This window comes from Colobus angolensis, unplaced genomic scaffold (genome assembly GCF_000951035.1).
Source record: "Colobus angolensis palliatus isolate OR3802 unplaced genomic scaffold, Cang.pa_1.0 Scaffold492, whole genome shotgun sequence".
Taxonomy (NCBI): Eukaryota; Metazoa; Chordata; class Mammalia; order Primates; family Cercopithecidae; genus Colobus; species Colobus angolensis.
In genome coordinates this window covers 1,865,863-1,889,306 of record NW_012118399.1, presented here as the reverse complement: position 1 = coordinate 1,889,306, position 23,444 = coordinate 1,865,863, and the positions used below count along the sequence as shown (strand labels likewise).

Below are 23,444 nucleotides of genomic sequence, written 5' to 3'. Positions count from 1 at the left end.
TTTCAGTGGAGCAGTGGGAGGAAATGCCTGTTTGGAATGAGTTCAAGTGATAACAGAGGAGAGAAACTGAAGATAGGAGGTGTAGATAAGATTTCCAGGAGTTTTGCTGTAAAGGAAAGATGATTGAGATGGAAGCTGGAAGGGATTGAGAAACAGAGATTTAAAAAAATAATAATAAAGTTGGGAGAAATGGCATTGTTGGATTCTTGTTGGCATCACTCACCAGAGAAGGAAAAATGGATGATTCAAGACAGTGAAAGAGGCAGAGAGAGTGTCAATCAGCTGTTAGCCTCTAATATGGTTTGTTTAAATTACAGTGGACTCAGCTCTGCAGCTGCTCATGTCCCTTCCTGACGCCTTCCCATCTTGTCCCATGTTTTGTCTAACAGATGGTACATCTATGAGAATGAAAAGAGACCCCTAACTCCAGACAGGTAGCCAAAACTACCTGGATTTTAGGACTGGATTTTAGCCCTCACTTGCCCTAAGCTAGGTATGTTTGGGTACAGCAAAGTAATCACACTACCATAGATTCTCTGCTTAGTCTACTCTGAGACAATAGGAAAAGTTATTTACTATCCTGCTGTAGTAGTTAAATGTACACTTTGTCCTATAGTTAAATGTACACTTTGTCCTGTGGCAAACAGCATGATAAGTGAGAAGAGAGCACATTTAAGAACTAAGAATTTGGTGTGGGAATCCAAGCTCTTCTACCAACTGGCAGTAAAATATATTTGAGGAGAATTTAAGGCATATGAGTCGTCTTGCCGACAAGTAATTATGAGTTTAGATTTTATTTGAACTATCTCTCCTTTGTATTTTATAAAGTAATGGTGTTAAGCACAATGCACCAAAATGTAACTGAGATTTAGTAGCACCTAGGACTCAGATCTTGGTTTTTCTGATGACGTGCCCATTGAAAGGAACCCTGGCTCTTTGGGAAAATGGCTGATTCCAAGGATGGGATTCCTTATGCCAAAGGAAGGAAGTGCTTTAAAAAAAAAAAAAAAAAAAAAGCTCACATGTTGCAAGGCTATAGGAGTCATTTTGAAAGGGTTCTCCATTGGCCAAGCCTGCGATAATTTGGGCATCAAAATAATTAAAGGCATTAATGACTTACAAAGCATTGGGAAAAAATGAGACCATACCAATGATACTTACTTCTGTACATACGTACAGGCAGTAGAAAGGGCTCAAGGGGTAACTGTTAAGTGTAGAGAAAGTTCTAGAATTGGAAAATCATGATTTTATTGCTGTAACAGAATACCTGAGACTGAGTAGGTTATAGGGAAAAGAGGTTTATTTGGTTCACCTGATGGGCGTCTGCATCTGGTGAGGGCCTCAGGCTGCTTCAGCTTGCTGTGGAAAGGCAAGCATCAAATGCAAAGAGATCACAAAGCAAGAGAGGAAGGAAGAAAGAGAAACCAAGGAAAGCCACCCTTTTTAACAGTGAATTCTCTTGGGAACTAATTCATTTTTGCTACAGTGAGGACTCACCCCTGAGGGAGGGCATTAATTTATTCATGAGGGATCTAACCCTCTGACCCAGACACTTCCCAACATCGCCACATTTGGGGGTCAGATTTCAACATGAGTTTTAGCGGGGACAAATCAAACCATAGCAATCACAAATGGATGCTTAATATTGGGAAGAAATTTTGATGAGAAGCGGGATATTTGCCTGGTCTTAAAGTGTCTGTCCAAAGATTGCTTATTGGTTGCAGAGAAAAAATAGTAACTAAACAGTAGGAAAATTGGATAGCACTATGTCTGGATGATGAAACTTAACATCACCAATGAGGTACAGGTAGATGCTGTGTGCGTCCAAATGTGATACCATGAGAAGGACACATCACTTACATACTATTTCAGCCAGAAATGCATTACATGAATCAAATCATGACGAAACATGGAAAGCTCAAAATGATGAGCATTTTTAAAAAAGAAGACTAGATTCTGCAAAAAATGTTAATGTTACAAAAGTTAAAGGCAGAAAGGACCCATATTAAAGGAGAATAAAGACACGGGAAATACATGGTTCCAAGACAGGGTCCTGCATCCGGAGAAAAATTAATTTTTTAAAAGGGTATTACAGAATCAGTTGACAACATTATAATACAAATGGCAGTTTAAAGAATTGTATTAATATGTTTACTGAAATTGTAACTGTATTGTGATTTATAGGAGATTATTTTTAGGAAATGCATGCTGAAGTGTTTATGGGGAAAAGGCCATAAAGTGTGCAACTTTCAAATGACTGAGAAAAAAGCGTCTCTGTGTGCATGCTTGCAGGTTAAGAGGGGTGTGTGTTTCGGGGAGAGAGAGGAGCAAATGGGGCAGAGCAGAATGCTAATGGAGACTGGGTAAAGTTATACCGATTTTCTTTGTACGTTTCTTGCATTTCCTCTGTAAGTTTGTAATATTTCCAAATAAGTTCTTACACACATGCACATGCAAACACATTGGGGCTTATTTCTTTTATACTTATTTCACTTCTTTGTTGCTCTAGATTGCTAATTTACCTTTAACACTTCCCTGGTTTTAGGATATTAACATGAATTGCTAATATATGTACATACTGATTTTTAATTTCTTTTAAATAGTGCTGGGCCTAAAGGAGATAACATTTATGAGTGGAGATCAACTATACTTGGTCCACCGGGTTCTGTATATGAAGGTGGTGTGTTTTTTCTGGATATCACATTTTCATCAGATTATCCATTTAAGCCACCAAAGGTAAGAAGCTAGAAGTGCATTCTTTAATATTTAATCCTCCTTCTCTAAATTTAATTGGTTATTCTAAAACTTAAATGCGTATTGATGCAATTATTTTGATTTCATTGCTTTTCATGGATTGATATGGAAAATTTCATGTAATCAAGAATTTTAAAACTGGAAGTAATTGACTCCTTTCACAAATAATTTGTAATAAGCAGAAAGAGTTTAATTCTTAATTGTAAATAAAACTATACCTTGCACCTCAGTAAAGCAGGTAAATTTTATCCTTATAAGAGAAAATATCCTATGAACCTTCATTAATACCTTAATTAATAATACCTTAATTAACTATTAAGGTATTAATGAAGATATTTATTAGGATAAAAAGTAAAATTGACAGCTTCCAGAAATAAGTGTTTAATAATGTGAATTTTGTGCTGAATACCTTATCTTTATAGATAAGCAAAAACTTCATAGCCAAGAAGAGGGAAATGAATAATATTTATTAAACTCATTTTGTACCTTCTGTGGGTATGATGTAGTAATGGAAACAGAATGCCTCAGTTTTGTTGGCTCTGAGTTCATTTGAAGTATGAATTAGATGGATAACAGAGAACGGGGTGAGTTGTGCCTTGTAATGACCGTCAACTTTGCAAAGTTTAAACCTAACAGTTACTTGAATGGCTTCCTCCCCTAACTTCTGTTTCTACAATGGTCAAGTCAGCAGGTAAAAACCACTGGAATTAAGCATGAGCATTATTATGCTCTTGTTACAGAGATATCTGACATACTAGAGGAAAGTATATTTTCAAGTCCATAGCCCTTAACTACAGTGAAATGTTTTTCTTTCCAACGTGGTAACTTTTGTTCTCTGTGCTTTATAAAGTTTATGTTGCAATGTATACCATTTAAAATTTATGTAGCCTGTGTGTATGTGCACATAAACAGATTTATTTTGTGAATGAAAGAGGGTTATTTCTCAGTAATGAATCATCTAACAAGGTAGCAAGAGTTCCATCTAGTGGTATTTACCCCAAACCGCAGACACCGTTTACTCTCAGTTACAGCTGTTAGTGTTTAAAGTGCTTTAACCATGTGATCCCATCAGAATGTAAGATCTTGAAATTATTTTTGCATATGGGGAAGATTAATTGAAGAAAAAGACTCAAGTTTTTCTGACACCTTTTAATGGAAAATGGAAATTGACTAATATAAGAATTTCACAGTATATAGTACTGTATATGATTTGCCCTTGATTAATATAATGATTATAAATTTAGCATGTTAGTTTTTTGCTGAAATTGCCATATATTAAATTTCTAATTCTTTAGTGTTAGTTCGCTCTGTTGCTAAGATATACAGTATTAACCATTATTAAGATCTGTAGTTGGACAAGTGAAAAATGATTTCTGGTATGATCTTGGTATTTGGAACAATTATTTCTCTACAATGGTAAATCTTTTTGAAGTTTGGAAAAAATGTTGAGCTTCTTGAAGGATAATAAATATTTAATAGAAATCCGTTCATGAATGCTGCTCTGTTCAGTAGTTATAACTGAAAATATATTTGTAAATCACATGTGTATTGAGTAGTAATGTCTGATGTGAACATAAATTATTTCTATATTCTAGAACAGCATTAATGGAAATATAGTAAAATCTACATGTATAATTTTAAATGTCCTAATAGCTACATAAAACGTAAAAACCAGAATTTTAGTACTATATTAGTTAACCCAACATATTCAGAATATTGTCATTTCAACATGTAATCAGTGTAAGAGTATTGTTAATGAAATCTTACACATTTTCTTTTTGGTACTAACTCTTTGAAATCTGGTATTTATTTTACAACACTTTCAGTTTGTTTCAATTCACTTTGCCACAATTTAAGAGCTGTATATGCACATGTAGCTAGTATATGCTGTATTGGTCAGAGCAGTTCTGGAAGGGCATTCTCTCTTCCTCCCCCACTAAACTAGTGTGGTGCTCCCCCACTAAACTAGTGTGGTGCTCCCCCACCCCTTCCCCATCATGCATTCTTTTCAGAAAGACACTTTTGAGAGCATTTAATATTTTCTTCCCAGATTCCACTTTTGTGCCCATAGTACACTGCTAGTTTCAAATGATTAGAAATTGTTTTTTTTCTCGGCAACTCCAATTATGAATTAACTATCCAATTAGTGTTTGTGATTGTTTTGAGACTTGGCAGTGTTTGTTCTTATGATTTATCTTCTTCTCTCACACATTTCAGGGATATATTAGTTTCCTTTATCCAGTAGCTAAAAACCTTGCTTATTTTATTTTAATATTTTAGTCTAACAAGACAGTGAACCAGCTGTAGAAATAAAAGGCTAAGAAACAGAAAGGCAGGTAGTGTAAATGATTTTACCAACCTTCTTCTAAATCCTCCAGTATTTTCTAACGTTTGGTAGGAAATTAGCTGAATTGATACTGATCTTTTCTACTAAGAAACTGATATAACTTTTATGTTTTAAAAAAAATCTTCATCAGTTCCTCTTACCTTTGGCATCAAAACATTTCTCTTCCTCACTTTCTGTCTTTATATGTGTGTACACACACAGTTGTATATGATGTGAGTGTGTATGTAAACACACGTACCCACACACATAGATAGAATTACTGTATCAGTTATTTAAGTATAACTGATCAATTCCTTACTTTAGTTCTTTCTATACAGGGTAAAAATAAAAATTTCAACTGAGTCAAAACCATTTAATTCTCTTATTAAATCTAATCTAAGGTTAGCTCCAGTCAGATAATTTAGTATCTTCTATGATATATTACCCTTCATTTTTTTCTAGTATTTTAGTTGGTAATATAGCATTCATTTTCCTTCTGTTTTTAATGTGACTGTGCTTAGGTTACTTTCCGCACCAGAATTTATCACTGCAACATCAACAGTCAGGGAGTCATCTGTCTGGACATCCTTAAAGACAACTGGAGTCCCGCTTTGACTATTTCAAAAGTTTTGCTGTCTATTTGTTCCCTTTTGACAGACTGCAACCCTGGTAAGCAAATCTTTATTAACACAAATACCAGTGCTTTTTTTTTTTTTAGTTAGCTTTAAATGTAGATTGAGAGGTAAATGTTATTGATAGAAAGATCTCCGTAAAACAGTTTGTAAGGAAATTACCAGTGCCATTTGAAGTAGACTAGGCCAAACGTTTCTCAATACCTTCATTTAATTTGTTAATGGCATACCACTCTATAATTATTTTGTCACCATCATTAATGGAATCTCTACTTTTAAAACTATTTAGGTGCACAGACCACTTCTAACAAGAGTAAACCAATGTCTCTGAAACCAGTGCCTCCTTTTCCTGCTCCTTCCATTCTGCGATATGCTTTTAGGCAACTACTTTAATAATAGAGGGCTTCTTGTTCTCCCTTCCTTTTTGAATTAATTAGTTATATTAGGTGTAGTAGTAATGAATATTAAAATGATAGCCAATGAGAATTAAACTAGATTATGATTATATAAACTCAGAGATAAAATCATTTGTGTATAATTCATAACTTTAAAAAATGCCTGCCACATGTGAACTTCAGAAACTTGAGTGGCTGACTTGATAAAATGCTGTTTAGACCTGGAATTTCACACATTTTGTTTTGCTATGTGACCTTTTTTTTTTAAGTTGACTTACTTTTTCTGAATATTTGATAAGTCACTGAAAACTGTTACTGTTGTTACCTTGTGCTTGGTAGAGATACATATGCAATAGATAGAGACAGATGGATATTCATTGTTGTATCATTTATTAGAGTATTGGAAACAACCTCAATGCCCATTAATTGATGTAACTTTTTTAAAGAATGTGACAACTCTATATGAACTCATAGGGAAATATCTTCAAGATACATTAAGTATAAAAGGCACTGGAAAAAATACATATATATAACATAATATTCTAAATGGTTGTCAATGCATGTAAGAACTCTGGAAAGTAATGTTGTAAGTGGGTAAAAGTTGTTTGCCAGGGAAAGAAACTTCTGAGTAGTTGGAGTCAGGAAGGAAGAGAGTTTTTTTTACTGGCTATGGTTTGGTGCAATTCAAATATTGTACCATATGTACATATTTTTTTCTTTTTAAACATCAAAATAAAAATTTATATCAGGTTCACTCTCTAGTTCAGAATTCTCCTTAAAACAAAATGGCAAGTAAGGTTTCAAGTGGAAATATAGATAGTGATTAGAGTCATATCAGGCACAGAATGAAGGAAGCATTGTATTTGAAATAGCATGGTATCATAAGACTGGGGTTTTACTTAAAAATTACCATTTTTGAACTATTCATAAGCAGAAATATAACCTCCTAGTATACTTTCATTGTTGAATGAAAGGCCAAAATTATAAAATAGTTTTTGTATATTAAAGACCTGTATCTTTCATAAAAGTCAAATCTAACTATTTTTATATATACCTCAAAATTCATTGTTGTTGTTGTTGTTTTGCTGAAGGGGGCTTTCCTAACTTGAATATTAAAATATACATATGATCATGTTACTTTAAATTTTTTCTTTTGAAAATCTAGCTATTATATATGAAGATACTGCTGAAAAGTAAGCATTTCATTTTAATAGAATATTAGAACTATACCTTGAAGAAGATACCACAAAATAGCTTTTAATGTTCTTTCCACTTTTCCAGCGGATCCTCTGGTTGGAAGCATAGCCACTCAGTATTTGACCAACAGAGCAGAACACGACAGGATAGCCAGACAGTGGACCAAGAGATACGCAACATAATTCACATAATTTGTATGCAGTGTGAAGGAGCAGAAGGCATCTTCTCACTGTGCTGCAAATCTTTATAGCCTTTACAATACGGACTTCTGTGTATATGTTATACTGATTCTACTCTGCTTTTATCCTTTGGAGCCTGGGAGACTCCCCAAAAAGGTAAATGCTATCAAGAGTAGAACTTTGTAGCTGTAGATTAGTTATGTTTAAAACGCCTACTTGCAAGTCTTGCTTCTTTGGGATATCAAAATGTATTTTGTGATGTACTAAGGATACTGGTCCTGAAGTCTACCAAATATTATAGTGCATTTTAGCCTAATTCATTATCTGTATGAAGTTATAAAAGTAGCTGTAGATGACTAGGAATTATGTCATTTGTATTAAACCCAGATCTATTTCTGAGTATGTGGTTCATGCTGTTGTGAAAAATGTTTTACCTTTTACCTTTGTCAGTTTGTAATGAGAGGATTTCCTTTTACCCTTTGTAGCTCAGAGAGCACCTGATGTATCATCTCAAACACAATAAACATGCTCCTGAAGGCATAGTTTCCTGTCGTAATATTTTAAATCAGTCTTGTTAGAAGGTGTGTCTGAGATGATTGTTGATGAAATAAAAATGCGTCTATGAAGATTACTAAAGACTAGCACAAATAAACCAATTCTTAAATTGAAAACATTTAAAGTCCTATTAAATGCGTAGAGATTTTTTCCTTTGTTATTGAAAGAATGACCGTAAATAATCAAAAGTGGATTTTTAACCCATTAGTCTCCAACACATAAAGCTGTACTTTGGTAATATGATGTTTAAGTCAAAATGCGTCTGGTAATGTCTTATGGAACATGTTGCTTCCAGATTGGTGATTTTTGTTCAGCATTGGGCAGTATTGTTAGATGGTAACTTTAATGTGGTAGCTAGTCTATGGTGCACTTTTTACTTTTAATCCTGGTCTTGAATTTTCGTGGTGTGTATTACCATTCTTACTATGGCACGTGGCCAGCAAATATAGCCAGAGGCACAGTTGAACACAGAAATCTTTGTCTGCCTTGAAGGTAGACTAGAACTGTTTTAGTGTACAATGTGATATTTCTCAATTGGTAACATACCAAATTGTAAGGTTTTTAGAAGGTTAAATTTCTTCTTCCTAGTTGTAATTGTGAAGTGTTAGATTTCTTGAAAGTTAGAATTACTTTGCAATATTTAGATTTACTAAACAGAGTCTCATTGTGTGTGGTTTGTTTTGTTTTGTTTCCCTATGACTAAGGTAAACATCTCTGGTCATGTAGCCAAGGTTGTGGTATATGGGGCAGGTGTCTTCTCCAGTCCTCAATATGGAAATGAAGTATCATTTTAAAAATGTGTAGAGTGAAAATATTAACATAAAAAAATGCTTCAAGATAAAAGTAAAAACGTGTAGTTGTGTGTGTGTCACTAGAGGAGCAGACTCCTATTTGTCAGAAGTCTTATAGCAGAGTAAAATTAAAATTACACTTATATATCTGTTTTTCACTTAAACTCCCTACCCCCCAACTTTATTACAGAGGAACACTATACCAAGGGACTATTTTGAAGAGTTCAGACTTTACCTCTGTGAAAACCTAACTAATAGTTTGTAATGGAGTCCAACTCAATGTGATGAAAGTGGAGACCGTTTTTTAAGTTGTAAGGGTTTTTATCAACCATGGGTGAGCTGTAAAGTAGTTTTTCCTCCACTACCCAAATTGTATATTCTACGTCCTAGAGTAATAAACTTGTCTCTTGGTACTAGAAAAACTTAAATCATACTGAATGTTAGGATGTTTGGGGATGCTATGATTAGACTTCTTTTAGTTACTATAAGCCTAGTTACCACTGCCAGCCTATTTTGCTTACTTGTTGGCTGTGTCCATACTGGTTTGGGATAAAGTGGAGGGAATTGGTTACTTAAAATATTTGCAGCTTTTCCACGAACTACCACTGTGGCCTTAAATAAGACACTTTAACTCTTTGAGTTTTAGTTTGTTTATATGTGAGACAGAAGAGTCGATTAGATAATTTCCCTCTTCTCTATTCACCCTCAAACTCAGTAAATTTAATCTTGTAAATTTTGTTGTGCTTGTCCTGCTTATTCTTTTAGGGAACAGGCTGCTCTCTGAAGTGGACTAGTAGTATCTTGGTGTTCTAATGAATAGATCAACCTATGACATGAGAGCCACTGCATGCCAGGGCACTGTTCAGTCACTGATGTGCCTTATCTCATTTGAGACACCTAAAGAGCTTTAGGAGAGCAGACACTGATGATCCTTAGTTGACAGTTGACAGTGTGCATAGACAAGTTTAAATAACTTGCTCTATATTACACAGCCAATACGATACTTCCTCTCCCCCTGCACCGTCATGCTTTCCCACTAGGCAAAGAGTTTTTGTTTATAACGTCACAACTTTATATTGAACACGTGCACGTTGCACACACATGCATATATGTATATACACATACACAAGTTATCACTGTTCCCTATAAAAGTAGATATTCATAGATTATAGCTTCCGGAAATTATACAGTATTTCATTTTAGCAAATCTTTGTTTTAATATTTCATTTTAGTCTCAAATGGAACCTTATAAAATATAACTGCTGTTTGCAATGAATATGAGTTAGGTAGGTTTGTATTCTCCCTTAGATATTTGTTATAGAAATACTTTCAACATCACTGATATTCCTTGATCAATTTGGAAAATGAGATAAACAATGTTATTTCAAATTTATTTAACCATATATTGCATAACCACATCAGAAAATTTGTGTTGATAAATAAAGCAAGCATTTAATGGAATACCTTTTTCAAAACAGAAATTTTAGCTATGTAGACATTGCTTTTTTTAAAAATGAGGAAATTTTAATTAATCACAGGAATGAAATTCATGTGATGCTTAAAATTTGACCTATGTGTATGCCACCCTTTGTAATAAGAAATTTTAAGGTGGTGGTTTCTGATGTGTAAAAAACTTGCAGTCTGCCCCACTAACTTGTCTAAGTGTTCTTACAACAATATAAGAATGTGACTGTATGATAAGATTTTAGTGCATTTCAGTCCTGTGACTTTAGATAGTAACCTACATTATTATAGTGATATGTGCGCACCACGTTAACACATTCTTGTTAACATTTACATTGAGGTCTTTGGACGGAATTATGGCATGATATGAAACGTCAGTTATTTTTCTCAAGTGTTTATAAATTGTCTTAAGAGAGTGAGATAATGGTTCTACATAAGCATTATGTACTTATATTACAGTTAGTGGTCTTTAGGTAAATAACATATACGAATACATTCGTTTGTTTCATATTTAAATAAATTACTAAATTTTCTCAAGTAATAGCCAAGTAAAAATTATAGTTACATTCTAGTGGATACTCATTATTTGAAATGAAACAAAATTTTTCTAACTAGTTTGTCAGCTTTTTCTTGTAAAGTTCTTCAGTGATTTAAATGTGTATCTGCAATGTGTAATGGGATGTTTCTACAGAGTAAAATGATAGTCCTTTCAAAATGGCTATAAAATAAATGACTGGCAGTGGCATTTAGAACTGCAGTGCTAACAGCAATAGGTAATGTGAAAGCCTTTGTCTTTGTCAAACAGAATCAATCTTGTTAAATTAGAAATGAGGAGTGATCCTGTAAGATGTATGCCTATCATATCTAAGGCATACACACACTAGCCTCACTTTCTTCTTTTTCTCCCTGACTCTTCTTATGAGTTCTCCTAAACTCATAAGCATTTCTCTTAAGGGAATATCCTTGGAACTCCAGCAGTATCTCTCTTACTTCAGTTTACCCCTTGCCAGGCTCTCAACTTCTGTGGTTCTGGTTATTCGTGTAACAGGAAGCCCAAGGTGATTTTTAAATGGCAACATCCAATATATCAATAAGACCATATATTGAAAAGCTAAGTTTTGAAAAGAAAAAAATAAGCAATAGATTACCCAGATTCAGGCACAAGTACAGTATAAATAGTCTTTAATCGTCTTCATTGTTAATTTATACATGAGAAAGAGTGATTAAACGATGATTAGGCAGCAGAGCTTTGGTACCTAGTCCTGGATATATTTTGAAGTAAACAGAACAATGCATAGCAAAAGGAATTTTTGACGAATGTAGGTATTATCATTGACATATATTTATGGAAATTTAAGTTCACATTAAATCTTCATATCTGTAGGTTACCTTGTTGAAATCTGGTGACGCTAAAGCCAATTATGCAAGTCCTCCAAACACAGGTCACTAAAAGCATTTTTTTTCCTCCAAATCCTCCAATCTCTAAATCCCTAAAGTTTATCTCAAGTCCAGCTCCTTCGATGGAAACCTTTCTGTTATACTGCTGTCACGTACCGGTTGGTCTGTTTCTCTGAGATGCCTTCTTCACAAACATCAGAAATAATAAAAGGGAGTCAAGCATATGCATATTTCCAAGTGCCAACAAGCTAGGTGCCTTCCTCAACAATGTGTGCCCTAAAGCCAAGAATTCTTTTTCCTTTTTCTTTTTTCTCTTTGGAAGGGATTGGGGGAGATGAAAGGTGATTATGCTATATAACTCCTCAGCTGATCTTCACTCTGAGTTTATTTGCTCTACAAATTTTATGTGTTTGCTAATTACAAGGTTCTTTCTGTCACTGTGGTACATACAGAGATGAATACATTTTCACATCCTTAAACAGTTATCATTTCCCTGTCCAGATAGACTTTTCCCTCTTATTAGCAGGGAACACATCTTTGCTAGTGTATATCCATTTTTATTGAATGAGAAACTGAACAGATGTTTCTGATGATTTAGCAATGAAAATATTAGTATAATATTGTTTTACTCTATATATATTAAATATGCTTAATACTATTTGATGCTTTTAAAATAATTATTCTTTCTTAAACTACGCTTAGTAACCCATGTTTCTAGCATGTGTTTTGGCATTTTATGCAATTTTATTCCATATCCATATTTCTGGATAATGAGCTTTTGGAGGATAATATCTATGCCCCGTGTCTCCTTATTTCAGTATCTAGCCCAATATGTAACATGATATATGTTTGTTGAGTGAATGATAATATCATGGGTGTAAGTCTTCTCCATAAGGTTATCCAGAGACCATGTGAAGCATATCTGTCATGTCTCCTTTAATTCCCCATGTTGAATCAGTGTTTTGTATGTGGTTGGTGCCACATATATTTAAATTGTTAAATTGAAACTGTTAAATTGAAATATGGGAAATAGCAATGGGTTATTCATATAACGTACTTAATGACAATGTGTTTAAAATAGAGACAGACTTAATCTTGCAATTTTAAACTTCCTTAAATTCACCAGAATACTTTCTGTCCTACAAAGTTTACATAATTTCTCATTATCATTAATGTCTTCTTAATTGATATTTCTCCTATCCTTTTTTATTGGTAAAAAGAAAACAACTAAATACTTGTATCTGCTTGCAATATTTTAGGGAAATGTAATAGAAGAAATGAAAACGGATGGCCTTTGAGAAAATCTTTTCAGATAAATATTTTAGGGAAAGGGAACTAGTATACCATTTGGTAATGTGAACGGAGTATTCTGGAGTGTTGGAGGTCATTTATTGAAATATTATTCAAGTATTTTTGTTTTCTGTATGTCGTGTGTGTTCTTCACTTCAGTGAGAAAAGGGAAATGGAGGACGATGAAGAGTTACAGGGTCATTGTTTTCTGTATTGCCCCATGTTCTTTCTTTGCCAGTAGGTTGAATTGAAAATTATCTGGGTAAGAAGCGCCCTAGTTTAAGAAGTATAATTTCAGCAACTTCTGTTTTGTCTCACACCATGAATATTTCTTGTTAGCTTAGCAAACTCAGATGTGTTGGCTGCTCCCACCTCAGTCCAAGAGAGGGAAAAGGTAAATCTGTGGAGGAATGAGTTGCTGAGAGGTGTGTGGTACTGAGAAGTCCTGACAATTAGGGGCCCAGGTGTGTAAGGAAAGTCAGGGATTCTCTAGTGATTGAGATTGGGGTAGTTAAGTCTTCATATGAGCATTTCAAGTTTTCATCTACAAAGTGAAGAAGAGTCATAATTTATGAGATAAAGGGTAGGAGGGGATAACACTATAGGGCTTTCACTGGCACCCCTTACCTGATTTCCTTTATCATCGTTTGAAGAGCACTTTTTGGCCCTCTGCTAAACTCTTGCTGTAATCACACAACTCTCAAATGGTGAAGGTCATTTTAAATATGCATGAGAGACCACGTTTTTTCTTCCATAGTTCCTTTTTTTTTTTTTAAGGACACATATAATGTTTTACTTGTGTATGTATATCATCTCAATTATGAGCCCCTAGAAATAAGGGATCCAATTTATTTCACTCAGTAAGTTGTTAGTTGTGTCCACTGGAATATTGGTTTGGGTGCTTAGGATTAACAGTGAATAAAACAAAAATTCCTGCCCTTATGGAGTTTACTTTCAATTGCTAGGAGACAGACCAAAAAAATGTTAAAGTATATATATGTGTGTGTGTGTGTGTGTGTATGCATACACACACGCACACATTCTCACAGACACACACATATATGTATGTTAGATGGTAAGTGTTATGGAGAAAAGCAAGGGAAATACTGTGTGCAGTGAGGGAGAAAGAAAGGGGAGGTTGAATTACAGTTACAACAAGGGTAGTTGGGGAAGACCTCACCTAAAAGATGAATCAAGAACTGAAGAAGGGGCTGGGCACGGTGGCTCACACCTGTAATCCCAGCACTTTGGGAGGCTGAGGCGGACAGATCATGAGGTCAGGAGATCCAGACCATCCTGGCTAACACGGTGTGAAACCCCATCTCTACTAAAAATACAAAAAATTAGCTGGGCATGGTGGCGGGCGCCTATAGTCCAAGCTACTCGGGAGGCTGAGGCAGGAGAATGGCGTGAACCCAGGAGGCAGAGCTTGCAGTGAGCCGAGATCGCGCCACTCCAGTCCAGCCTGGGCGACAAAGTGAGACTCCGTCTCAAAAAAAAAAAAAAAAAAAAAGAGCTAAAGATGGTGAGGAATAAGCCACATAGGGAAAGATACCAACTGAAGAAATCTTGTCGCAAGAGCATGCCCAATGCGTTCAAAAAGTAGCAAGTGCTTAGGAGGGCTGGAGCAGGCGAGCATCTAGGAGAGGAATAGGACACTAGGTCAAGAAGATGACAGGTGGGCAGATCACATAGGGTCTTGTGTTTCATTTTAAGGAGTTTGGTTAGTATTTTGGAAGCTGTTTTTAGCCAAAGAGCAACAGAACATGATTTATTAGAATCTGATCAGTCAGAGAAAAAACTTGCTGTGGGGCTAAGGAATTGGGAGCAGGGGGACTAGTTAGGAGGCTAATGCAGTAATCCAAGTGAGAGATACCAGTGACTTCAGCCTGGCTAGTGGCAGTGTAAGTAGTAAGAAAAGGTCAGATTCTGGTTAAAAGTAGAGCTAAGAAGATTTGCTTATAGATTGAATATGTGGTGTGAAAAAGGAGTTACAGTGTAGGGCCTGAGCAAACTAATAGGCTATAGTCATTAACCAAGGTGAAAAACTTGAGGGTGAAGCAGGATAGGGAGAAAGATTATGAGCTTAGTTTTTAACGGATTAAGTTTGAAATGCCTATTAAACATCCAAATGGAAGTGCAAGACTGGATATACAAATTTGGAATTCAAGAGTTCTGGGCCAGGGATGTATGTTTGTGACACATGAGTGTGTAGCTGGTATTTATAGCTGTGAGACCTATGATCACTCATTCAAGGGAATGAGTGCTGCTAGAGAAGAAAGAAGCCTAGGCACTCCCAGCATTAGGAGGCTGAAGAGAGATGAGTCAGCAAAGGAATCCAGGAAGGAACATTCAAGAAGTGAAAGGAAAATCAGGAGAGTGTGAGAACCTGAAAAGGAAGTGAGAAGTTTCAAGGAGGTGGAAAGACCACTGATAAGCCACATGAGATAAGGACCCTAGCCATTAGTCCTAGACACTGGTGACTTTTATATGCAATTTTGTTGGAGCAATGAAATCAAAGCTTGATTGAAGAAAGTAACAAGGAATAGAGAAGTTGGAGACTCCTGACAATTTTGCAGTGAAATAGAGAAGTGGGGAGTAGTTGGAATTTCTTTAAGATGGGAGAAATTACAACATGTTTGTATATTGATAGGAAAGATTAGAGAGGAGGAAGTGGATGGTGTAGGGGAGGAGGAGCAGTGTCCTTGAAAAAGTTACCTGCTACATCATTTATTCGGGGTGTTTTCAAAGCAATCTGTCTTTCTCCCTGACTAGAGTAGAAGCTCTTTGTGAAATGCAGCATCCAGCACTTACAGCAGCATCGTCGTTCACCAAATTCTTGAGTTCCCCTAGATAAGAGGGGATAGGATCTAGCACAAGCGAGGTGTTTGGCCCTTGTTGTGACTTTGCAGAGGACACGGGCATAGGTGAGACTGGAGGGTAGATGTGGTTAATAGGAAGTCCTTTGGTAGCTTTTCCTCCTCCATGAAACAAGAGATGTTACTGACTGAAAGTGAGAATGGGGAGAGCACAGTTCATTTATCTGTGTGACCCATTAATGTCCAGCAGAGTAACTAGTCGTTCCTGGTCAAGTGTAAAAATGAATGATTGAGTTGTCTATCTGGATTAACCTTTCATTTATTTCATTGTTAGCATGTTAATGAACATGCAATTAAAACGTCCATATTAGCTTGAATGACCCCTCTTTTTCATCAGGTATAGGTTAGCCGTTGTTTGAATCTTTAGCATCTTAATTTTTGTTTCATTCATATGATTTTCCGGAAATCATTGAAGAATCTACATTGACACCAATTTTAACTAGAGAAATTCGATTATTTGCTGAAAGTTAATACTGCTTTAAGTGCTGGACACAAAAAATAGTTATGCTGTGTTTCCCAAGGAGGTCATGATAGTCTAGTCAGGAAGAGGGATATCCAGGATGAGTTACACAGAGCTTTGGAAAAGCCTCAGTGGATAATGTGGCAGATGATGTCTCTGAGTTTGCTAGAGGAAAAATGACTCTAGAAAACTGAGTATTCTTTACCCCAGTTCTATTTTATGGATATGGTGGTCAGAGAAGGACATAGTGACACCAATTTCTGTGATCCTCCCTTCCACCATTGGTCCCGGGGCAAGACTCAGTTACAAGCCTTCTGTCCCTTTGGACTGTACCTTACTCAGGAAGTAGGGAATTTGAAGATAGGTTTCATTTCCAAAAAATCCATAGGGCAGTCACAACTTATGACCAAGGCGTATACCTTTTATTCTGCTTACCTTTCCCTGCTATTGTCCTGACTTCTTGCCTCCCAAGATTGATATGTAAGAAGTGGGGCCTTTTTTTGCTTATTTTCTCTGAAAAACTAGTCGGCAAAGAGGTTGGAATTTTAATTGGCTCAACTACTTAACTTAGAAAGCCAAGAGTTAAGAGTTAATAAATACTTAGAAGTGAAACTTTTTTCTTTTTTTTCTTCCTGATTGGGTCTTTCTGAACAATACTTCTGCTGTGATTATTGCACCTTTAAGCCCTACTATAGTTTTTATCTGAAAAACAAGTAGGATATGACTCTTAACTTTCATAAGCTGATTACAATAATACTCTTTAGAACAAGGGTGTCTAATCTTTTGGCATCCCTGGGCCACATTGGAAGAATAATTGTCTTGGGCCACACATTAAGTACACTAACACTGTAACAGCAGCTGATGAGCTAAATAAATGGCCCATGCATAAATCTCATAATGTTGTAAGAAAGTTTACGAATTTGTGTTGGGCTGCATTTAAAGCCATCATGGGCTACAGGTTGGACAAGCTTGCTTTAGAATATTTCACAGTTAGACTGGTAGTTGCTTTCTTTTTTTCTTGTTTCTGAAGGAAATAATGTCTTGATTCTGTTCTCTTCCTTCCACTCCTACTGTCTCATTCAGGCCCGTGGTTATTCCTTATCTAAAGGAACCTTTTAAAAGTTATCCTCTTGTTCATCCAAACAACACCAACCCATTCTTCACACCACTATTACATTAATCTTCCCAGAGTAAACTCTTTACCAGGACAGTCCCTGCTCCAACTTCAGCGGTTGCCTGTTGTTTACTGAATAAACTCCACACTCCACAGAAGCCTTTCTGTCATTACATCAGTGTACTCCCTGGATGAAGCAGCATCTATTTCAGTAGCAGCTTCGGATGCACTCATTTCTTAATGAAATATCAGAGTCACTCTGAACAATGGCAGCAGTTCCGTGTATCACTGAAAAATATTTCCTCAGAGAAAGCGATAGTGACTCATTGAGAACATTTCCTTAATTCGTTGACTGTTCTTCAAAGTTTTCTGCTCATAGGACTACAACTCTTTGATGCTTTGACGTTTTTATAATTTTACTACTAGCAGTTGAAAGTATTGATGCATGTAACCTTGTTGCTAGCCATGTTAAGTTTCAATCAAGCATCAGAAAATGGATTGCTTAAGATACTTGGCTAGGCACACCAGTATTTTAAATGTGAATGGATATACTTGGTGCTTCAAGACAGATGGTGCATTGCTTCTGTGCCTAAGAGCATTTGGCAGTGCTGAAATTGAGCCTTCTGTTCAGTTCAGTTCAAAATAATTCACTGATGAGTGGGCAACTTTATACTTTTTTGAGGGTTTTTTGTTGTTGTTGTTTTGCTGAATTGGAGTATTGGAAGTGTTTTAGCTTACGTGCTAGCTATATGTAGCACCTTCAAAAAAATGACACTACAGGTGTAAGCAAGTACATGATTGGGATAAGTACTGTGTATCAGTTTGACATATGGCGCCACATGTTTTTATTTTTATTATAGTGATATGTTTCCAGTAAGATTTACAAGTGCATTTGACCATTGAACAACACGGGTTTGAACTGCACAGGTCCACTTAATATGCAGATTTTTTTTTCAATAAATGTATCAGAAAACTTTTGGAAATTTATAACAATTTGAAAAAACTTGCAAACTATTTAAAAATAGTTACATCATGAATGCATAAAATATATGTAGATATTAGTCTATTTATGTGTTACCCTACTTTGTTATCAGTAAGACTCCTGGTCCACTGTAGGCTACTACTTTTGGGAAATCAAAAGTTATATGTGGTATTTTCCACTGTGTGGGGTCACCCCCCTGTGTTGTTCTTCAAGAGTCACCTGTTTGGCCCTGTTTAAACATGGGCCCAAACTTTCCAGATTTAAAGTTAACAGGCTAATGTTAGTTAAGCTCAGAGGGAAGGCTTTTCAATGAAGTGAGTTTAAGAGACCAGAGAATTTTAAATCTCATGTTGATCACCTTTCCTGTTTCATGTTGTTAATACTTCTCCTCAGGCACCTTGCTAAAACAGCATTTTCTTATTTAAGGCCTGGCTGGAATATTACCATGAATAGTATCTCCGAAGTCTGTACTCAGAGAATAGCATCTCTGAAATCCTATATATTGTTAACTAAAATTACAAATCATTTGCATTTCTTTTGACTTGCAGCTTGTTAGAGGCTTCTTAGTCATTAGCTAGAAATGTATTTTTTCTCTTCGTGTAATTTCAAAGAAGGATTTACATAACCATGTGGTTGTCATTGGGGAGGCACTGTGTGTTAAATATCATAGGAAGCCAGAAGCCCACAAAAAGATAAGAACACTCCGGTGAGGACCTCTGAAGAGAAACAGCAAAAGCATCCCCATCCTGCACTGAGTTGTGGGTTATTATTGTCATGGAGGTGAATGAAGGTTTATTTAGGAGAGTGTATTATAATGTGGAGGAAACATCCAGCCCATTTATGGTTTGGGAAAAAGGTTTACTCCTTTGAGCTTGGTTGGGTTAAAACATTGTATTGCCTGCTCTCATAATGCTGGAAGGATAAAGAGATCAATAAAGTTTCCTCAGATTCTGTAAGTCAGACTTGTCTCTATTTTCTTAACGTTTCCAGGGAAGTCAATATCACAAAAAGTGGTTGATTCTGGTGGTGGGAATATTTATATTGATTCTGTAATATTACTGTAAATGCTTTTTCCAAGATTAAATATATTGTGCACAAGTACTCTGACCACATCTCTGGATTCATTTTATGTAACCTGCCCATGGACTGATCTTTGAATAACCACCTCTTAGAATCTGCAACTTTAGACATGTCTGGAAGACTCATTTCCTGTCTAGGATATGGCAGCATGTCCTAGGAAAATGGAACTAGAAGATCTATTTAGGAGGATACACAAACAAGCATGCCCCCTCCCCCCCAAACAATTTGTGAATTCTCTCAGAATCACTGGAATCTGCTTCTTCTGCACTGTAGGGACAGCAGCCTTAGTTCCAAAGCTGGGATCCTGCTGGGAAATCTTTAAAATCACCATCTGTAGAACATACCCAATAAAATCTATATTACACATATACAAAAACTAATTACCAAGGGTTGTGGCCTAACACATTTTGACACTTTCTCTTGAAAGAAAGGAATGTGGGGATCACAACTTTTAAATGTTAGTTATATCTTTGGAGTAATTATGGGTCATTGATTTATCATAATAGTTTCTTAGTGAGTAAAACACTTCAATAATAATTGATATTTTAAATCTGACTTCTGGGTCTTTAGAATACTGAATTCCAGAGCCAGAATAGTTTAATTAATGTAACCACCAGCCTGTAATAGAGTAAGCTTTCAAATGCCTTATTTGCTGCCTTGCTCTGTAGCAAGGAATTCTTTTTTACTTCTCTGGGCCTGAATTTTCTCAACTATGTAATTGAACTAAAAACAATGAACAACACTGCAGAAATGTAGTGAAAGGAAAATTTACGTAGTGGTATAACAATGGGCAGTGTAAAGTGTCTGAAAGACTTTTTTAAAGCTGTAAAAAAAAAAATTTTAATTGTATGGATAATTATACATTGGAGTGCAGCATGAAGCTTCACTGTTAGAACATTATTTTTGCTTGTGCTAATAGGTTGTGTCGCATCTTTTTTTTGTTTTTTTTTTGTTTGTTTTTGTCTCTGGGCTGTGAAGATTGAAGTTTATTAATTGCTGAGAAGGAAATAAGTGAGTATGTTTCTTTTTACAAATTTAACAACACCATCAATGGATACATATTTATTTAAGGACATTTGGTTATAATTAAGTAACATGGCTGCCTTAAGATTATTTTAGGGCCAGGTGTGGTGACCCGTGCCTGTAATCCCAACACTTTGGGAGACTAAGCAGGAAGATCGCTTGAGGCCAGGAGTTCAAGACCAGTCTGGGCAAGACCTTTATCTCAACAAAAAAAAAATTAAAAATTAGCCAAGCATAGCACACCTATAGTCAAGCTACTTGGGAGGCTGAGGCAGGAAGATTGCTTGAGCCCAGGAGGTCGAGCCTGCAGTGAGCCATGATCATACCACTGTATCCAGCCTGGATGACAGAGCAAGACCCTATTTGAAAAAGAATGTATATATATGATTTTCCACTTGAGAGCTGGTCTAACCATTTCTGGATGATGATTCTTATTTCCAGACATCATTGAAAGAGCGAATTACAGAATTTAGAAGCATTCTGGGTGTGGCAGGAGCAACGTCATACACATTCTTGTCAAGAGAAAAATCACATATTTCCTAGTTCTTGAGGATTTCTTTTAGTTTCATGTTTCCTCCAGGCCAACAGTAAGATATTTTCACTTTTCTTTTCTTCCTTTTTTTTTTTCAGAAGAGGTGTGGTGGAAAGGTCTTCCAGAACCAGAGGCTAAGCACACAGCAGTTTAAATGTAAATTCTTTATTCCAGCTTCCAGAATTCCTCCTCTTCAGCTTTGCCTGCTGACTGGAATAATGAAGCAATTAAACAGTGGTGTAAAGAAGTTCCATCCAGTGGTTGAAGTTCAGTAGAAAACAAGGAAATAGGCTGATGTATATCAAATATACCATCTACACTCCAAGTCCTTCCCAGGTTCACTAAAGGGGGAGGAGACATAGTTTTAGATTTAATTTGTACTGTACCAGATATGATATGATTGTGATAATTTTCCAATGAATAATTGTTAATCTGACCTAATTTAAATAATTATATGTTAAATAAAATATGCAGATGTTAAATTGACTTCCTCCTGGGGCCACTTAGCATTTATTTCTTGTTACCTGTGGAAGGACAGAAAAGTAACACAAAAGCCATGCTTTTACTGATGGTGCTAAGCATTGGGAAAGCCCAGGGTAATAGAAACATTTTGTTTTATATTTTTATTCCAACGTAAATACAGTATATTAAATGAGCAGGTTTAGATAAATGCTTAGTGACATGCCAAATAGCTTACACATATATTTGCTTAAAGGAGCTTTCCTTCTGGAATTAATAAAATTCTAACCACAAGGAGATGCAGAAGTTAATTCAAGGGATGTAGTGGAAACCCTGGAAGGCTTGCTTCCCATGTGCCCTTTCCTCATTTCTCCCCCGCTCCCCTTCCTTCCTCCTTTCTTCCCTCCACCCTTGCTGCATTCACTATAAAAAGTAAAAAGGAATGAGCACATAATTACATCTTGCTCCTTTAAATTCTGAATTAGTGAGAGAGTTTTTGGGATCTCTCAAGCCACAACATGAAACAGTTTTTCACCACTCCCACCTCTAATATTCCATGTTTTTATTTTATGTTTTGTAAATTGGCCAGTGTTTCTAATTGAACAAGCAAAACTTAAGTATACAAGAAATATACATTTTTTCAATCTTTTAAAGATCTTTTTCTTGATGCCTTGCATAAAAAACAAAAGATGCTTTTTTCTTTCTTCCCCATCAGAACTGTGGTTATTTTTGGGTGTATGATATCCTTTCGCACACCATAAATCTCCACTAGATGTCAGTGTGTCACTAAATGAAAACAGATTCGCATGCTCTCCAGACAATTCTTGAAACATGGAAAGGTAAACTCATTTATAATTTTTAACCACAATGATACAGAGATGTTTTATTAGGACAAGTTAGTAATAAGTGGTATTTATTCTAATGAATTTTAATAACAAACGAAATCTTCTGTTTAAAAAATCCAGTATCTTTCATCTGAGGATTTTGAAATGCTTATGAATATTCTTGCTTTTTTGCCATCATATCTACAAAGAATTGGAATGCCAGTAAGATCTTCCTTTTACAGTAGACTTAACCTGAATTGCATGGGGCCAAATGATAGGCCCAAGATCAATCAGTCAATGTATGGTGGAACCAGGCTCGTATTTCTTTAATTGCAGACTCGATTCTACCTAGATAATGCTACCTCTCCTTTGATGTTTGTAGTGTACTTAGATGCGGTTGTCCTTTGAAGAAGTCTGTTATTTGTATTAATGCCTTCCTTATTCAACAAGTTCAACAAGAGAGGAATAAGAACAATGAGATATTTGGTTAAGTTACTATGGGCATGTTTATACCAAAAAATTTAAAAAGCAAAGTGTATACAGGAAAAAGTACTAAAATTACTTGTGGAAAAAGACATTTGATAACTTTAAACTGTTTTATGTAGATTTGAGAATCTGCATTCATAATTTTAAGATTTTATAATGATTGCATAAAGATAATGCTAAGCAAGAAGATAATAATATTTTACATGTACTCTTAGGGACAGTGCACTCGAACTAATGAAAGCCTCCTATTCATTTACTCAAGTGGAGAAGGAAGGAAGGGAAGTTGTAATTTGGTCTGATAGTTGAAACTCTTAGGTCTGTAAGGATTATGGTGTAAATTTTACACTGTATACTTTCCTTAAAGAGAAGTCTGTATAAACCCTTTATATTACCCTGTAAGTAGTGATTTCCTCTAAATTGTATGAATACATGCTTACAACTAGGTAAAAAGTATGTTGTGAATAAAGATTAAGAATACGTTGAAAAAAGGTTAGAGAATAACCTTTCTAAAAAGGTTAGAAAATAAAGATTAAGAGAATACCTAGAAAAAAAGGAACTATGGATAAATTTAATTTCCTCTTTATGTGGCAATATTGTTTTTATCATAAATATAAAGGGAAAAAA

The 23,444-nt window shown here is 35.5% G+C and overlaps 1 protein-coding gene across 3 annotated transcripts in view; it reads left to right on the top strand.

Moving 5' to 3' along the window:
- The window catches only part of UBE2E3 (ubiquitin-conjugating enzyme E2E 3), a 96,128-nt gene extending 74,592 nt beyond the window's left edge, over nucleotides 1-21,536 (top strand). For 2 of the 3 annotated variants that reach the window (XM_011959436.1, XM_011959435.1), the window contains exons 4-6: nucleotides 2,604-2,736; nucleotides 5,602-5,749; nucleotides 7,389-8,025. In XM_011959436.1, coding sequence (XP_011814826.1) covers nucleotides 2,604-2,736; nucleotides 5,602-5,749; nucleotides 7,389-7,486 — 379 coding nt within the window. In that variant the 3' untranslated portion in view covers nucleotides 7,487-8,025. Of the gene's footprint in view, nucleotides 1-2,603; nucleotides 2,737-5,601; nucleotides 5,750-7,388; nucleotides 8,026-20,474; nucleotides 20,508-21,152 lie in introns of those variants that run through there. The other variant, XM_011959434.1, reaches the window with a different exon arrangement.
- Nucleotides 21,537-23,444: the final 1,908 nt, after the last annotated feature.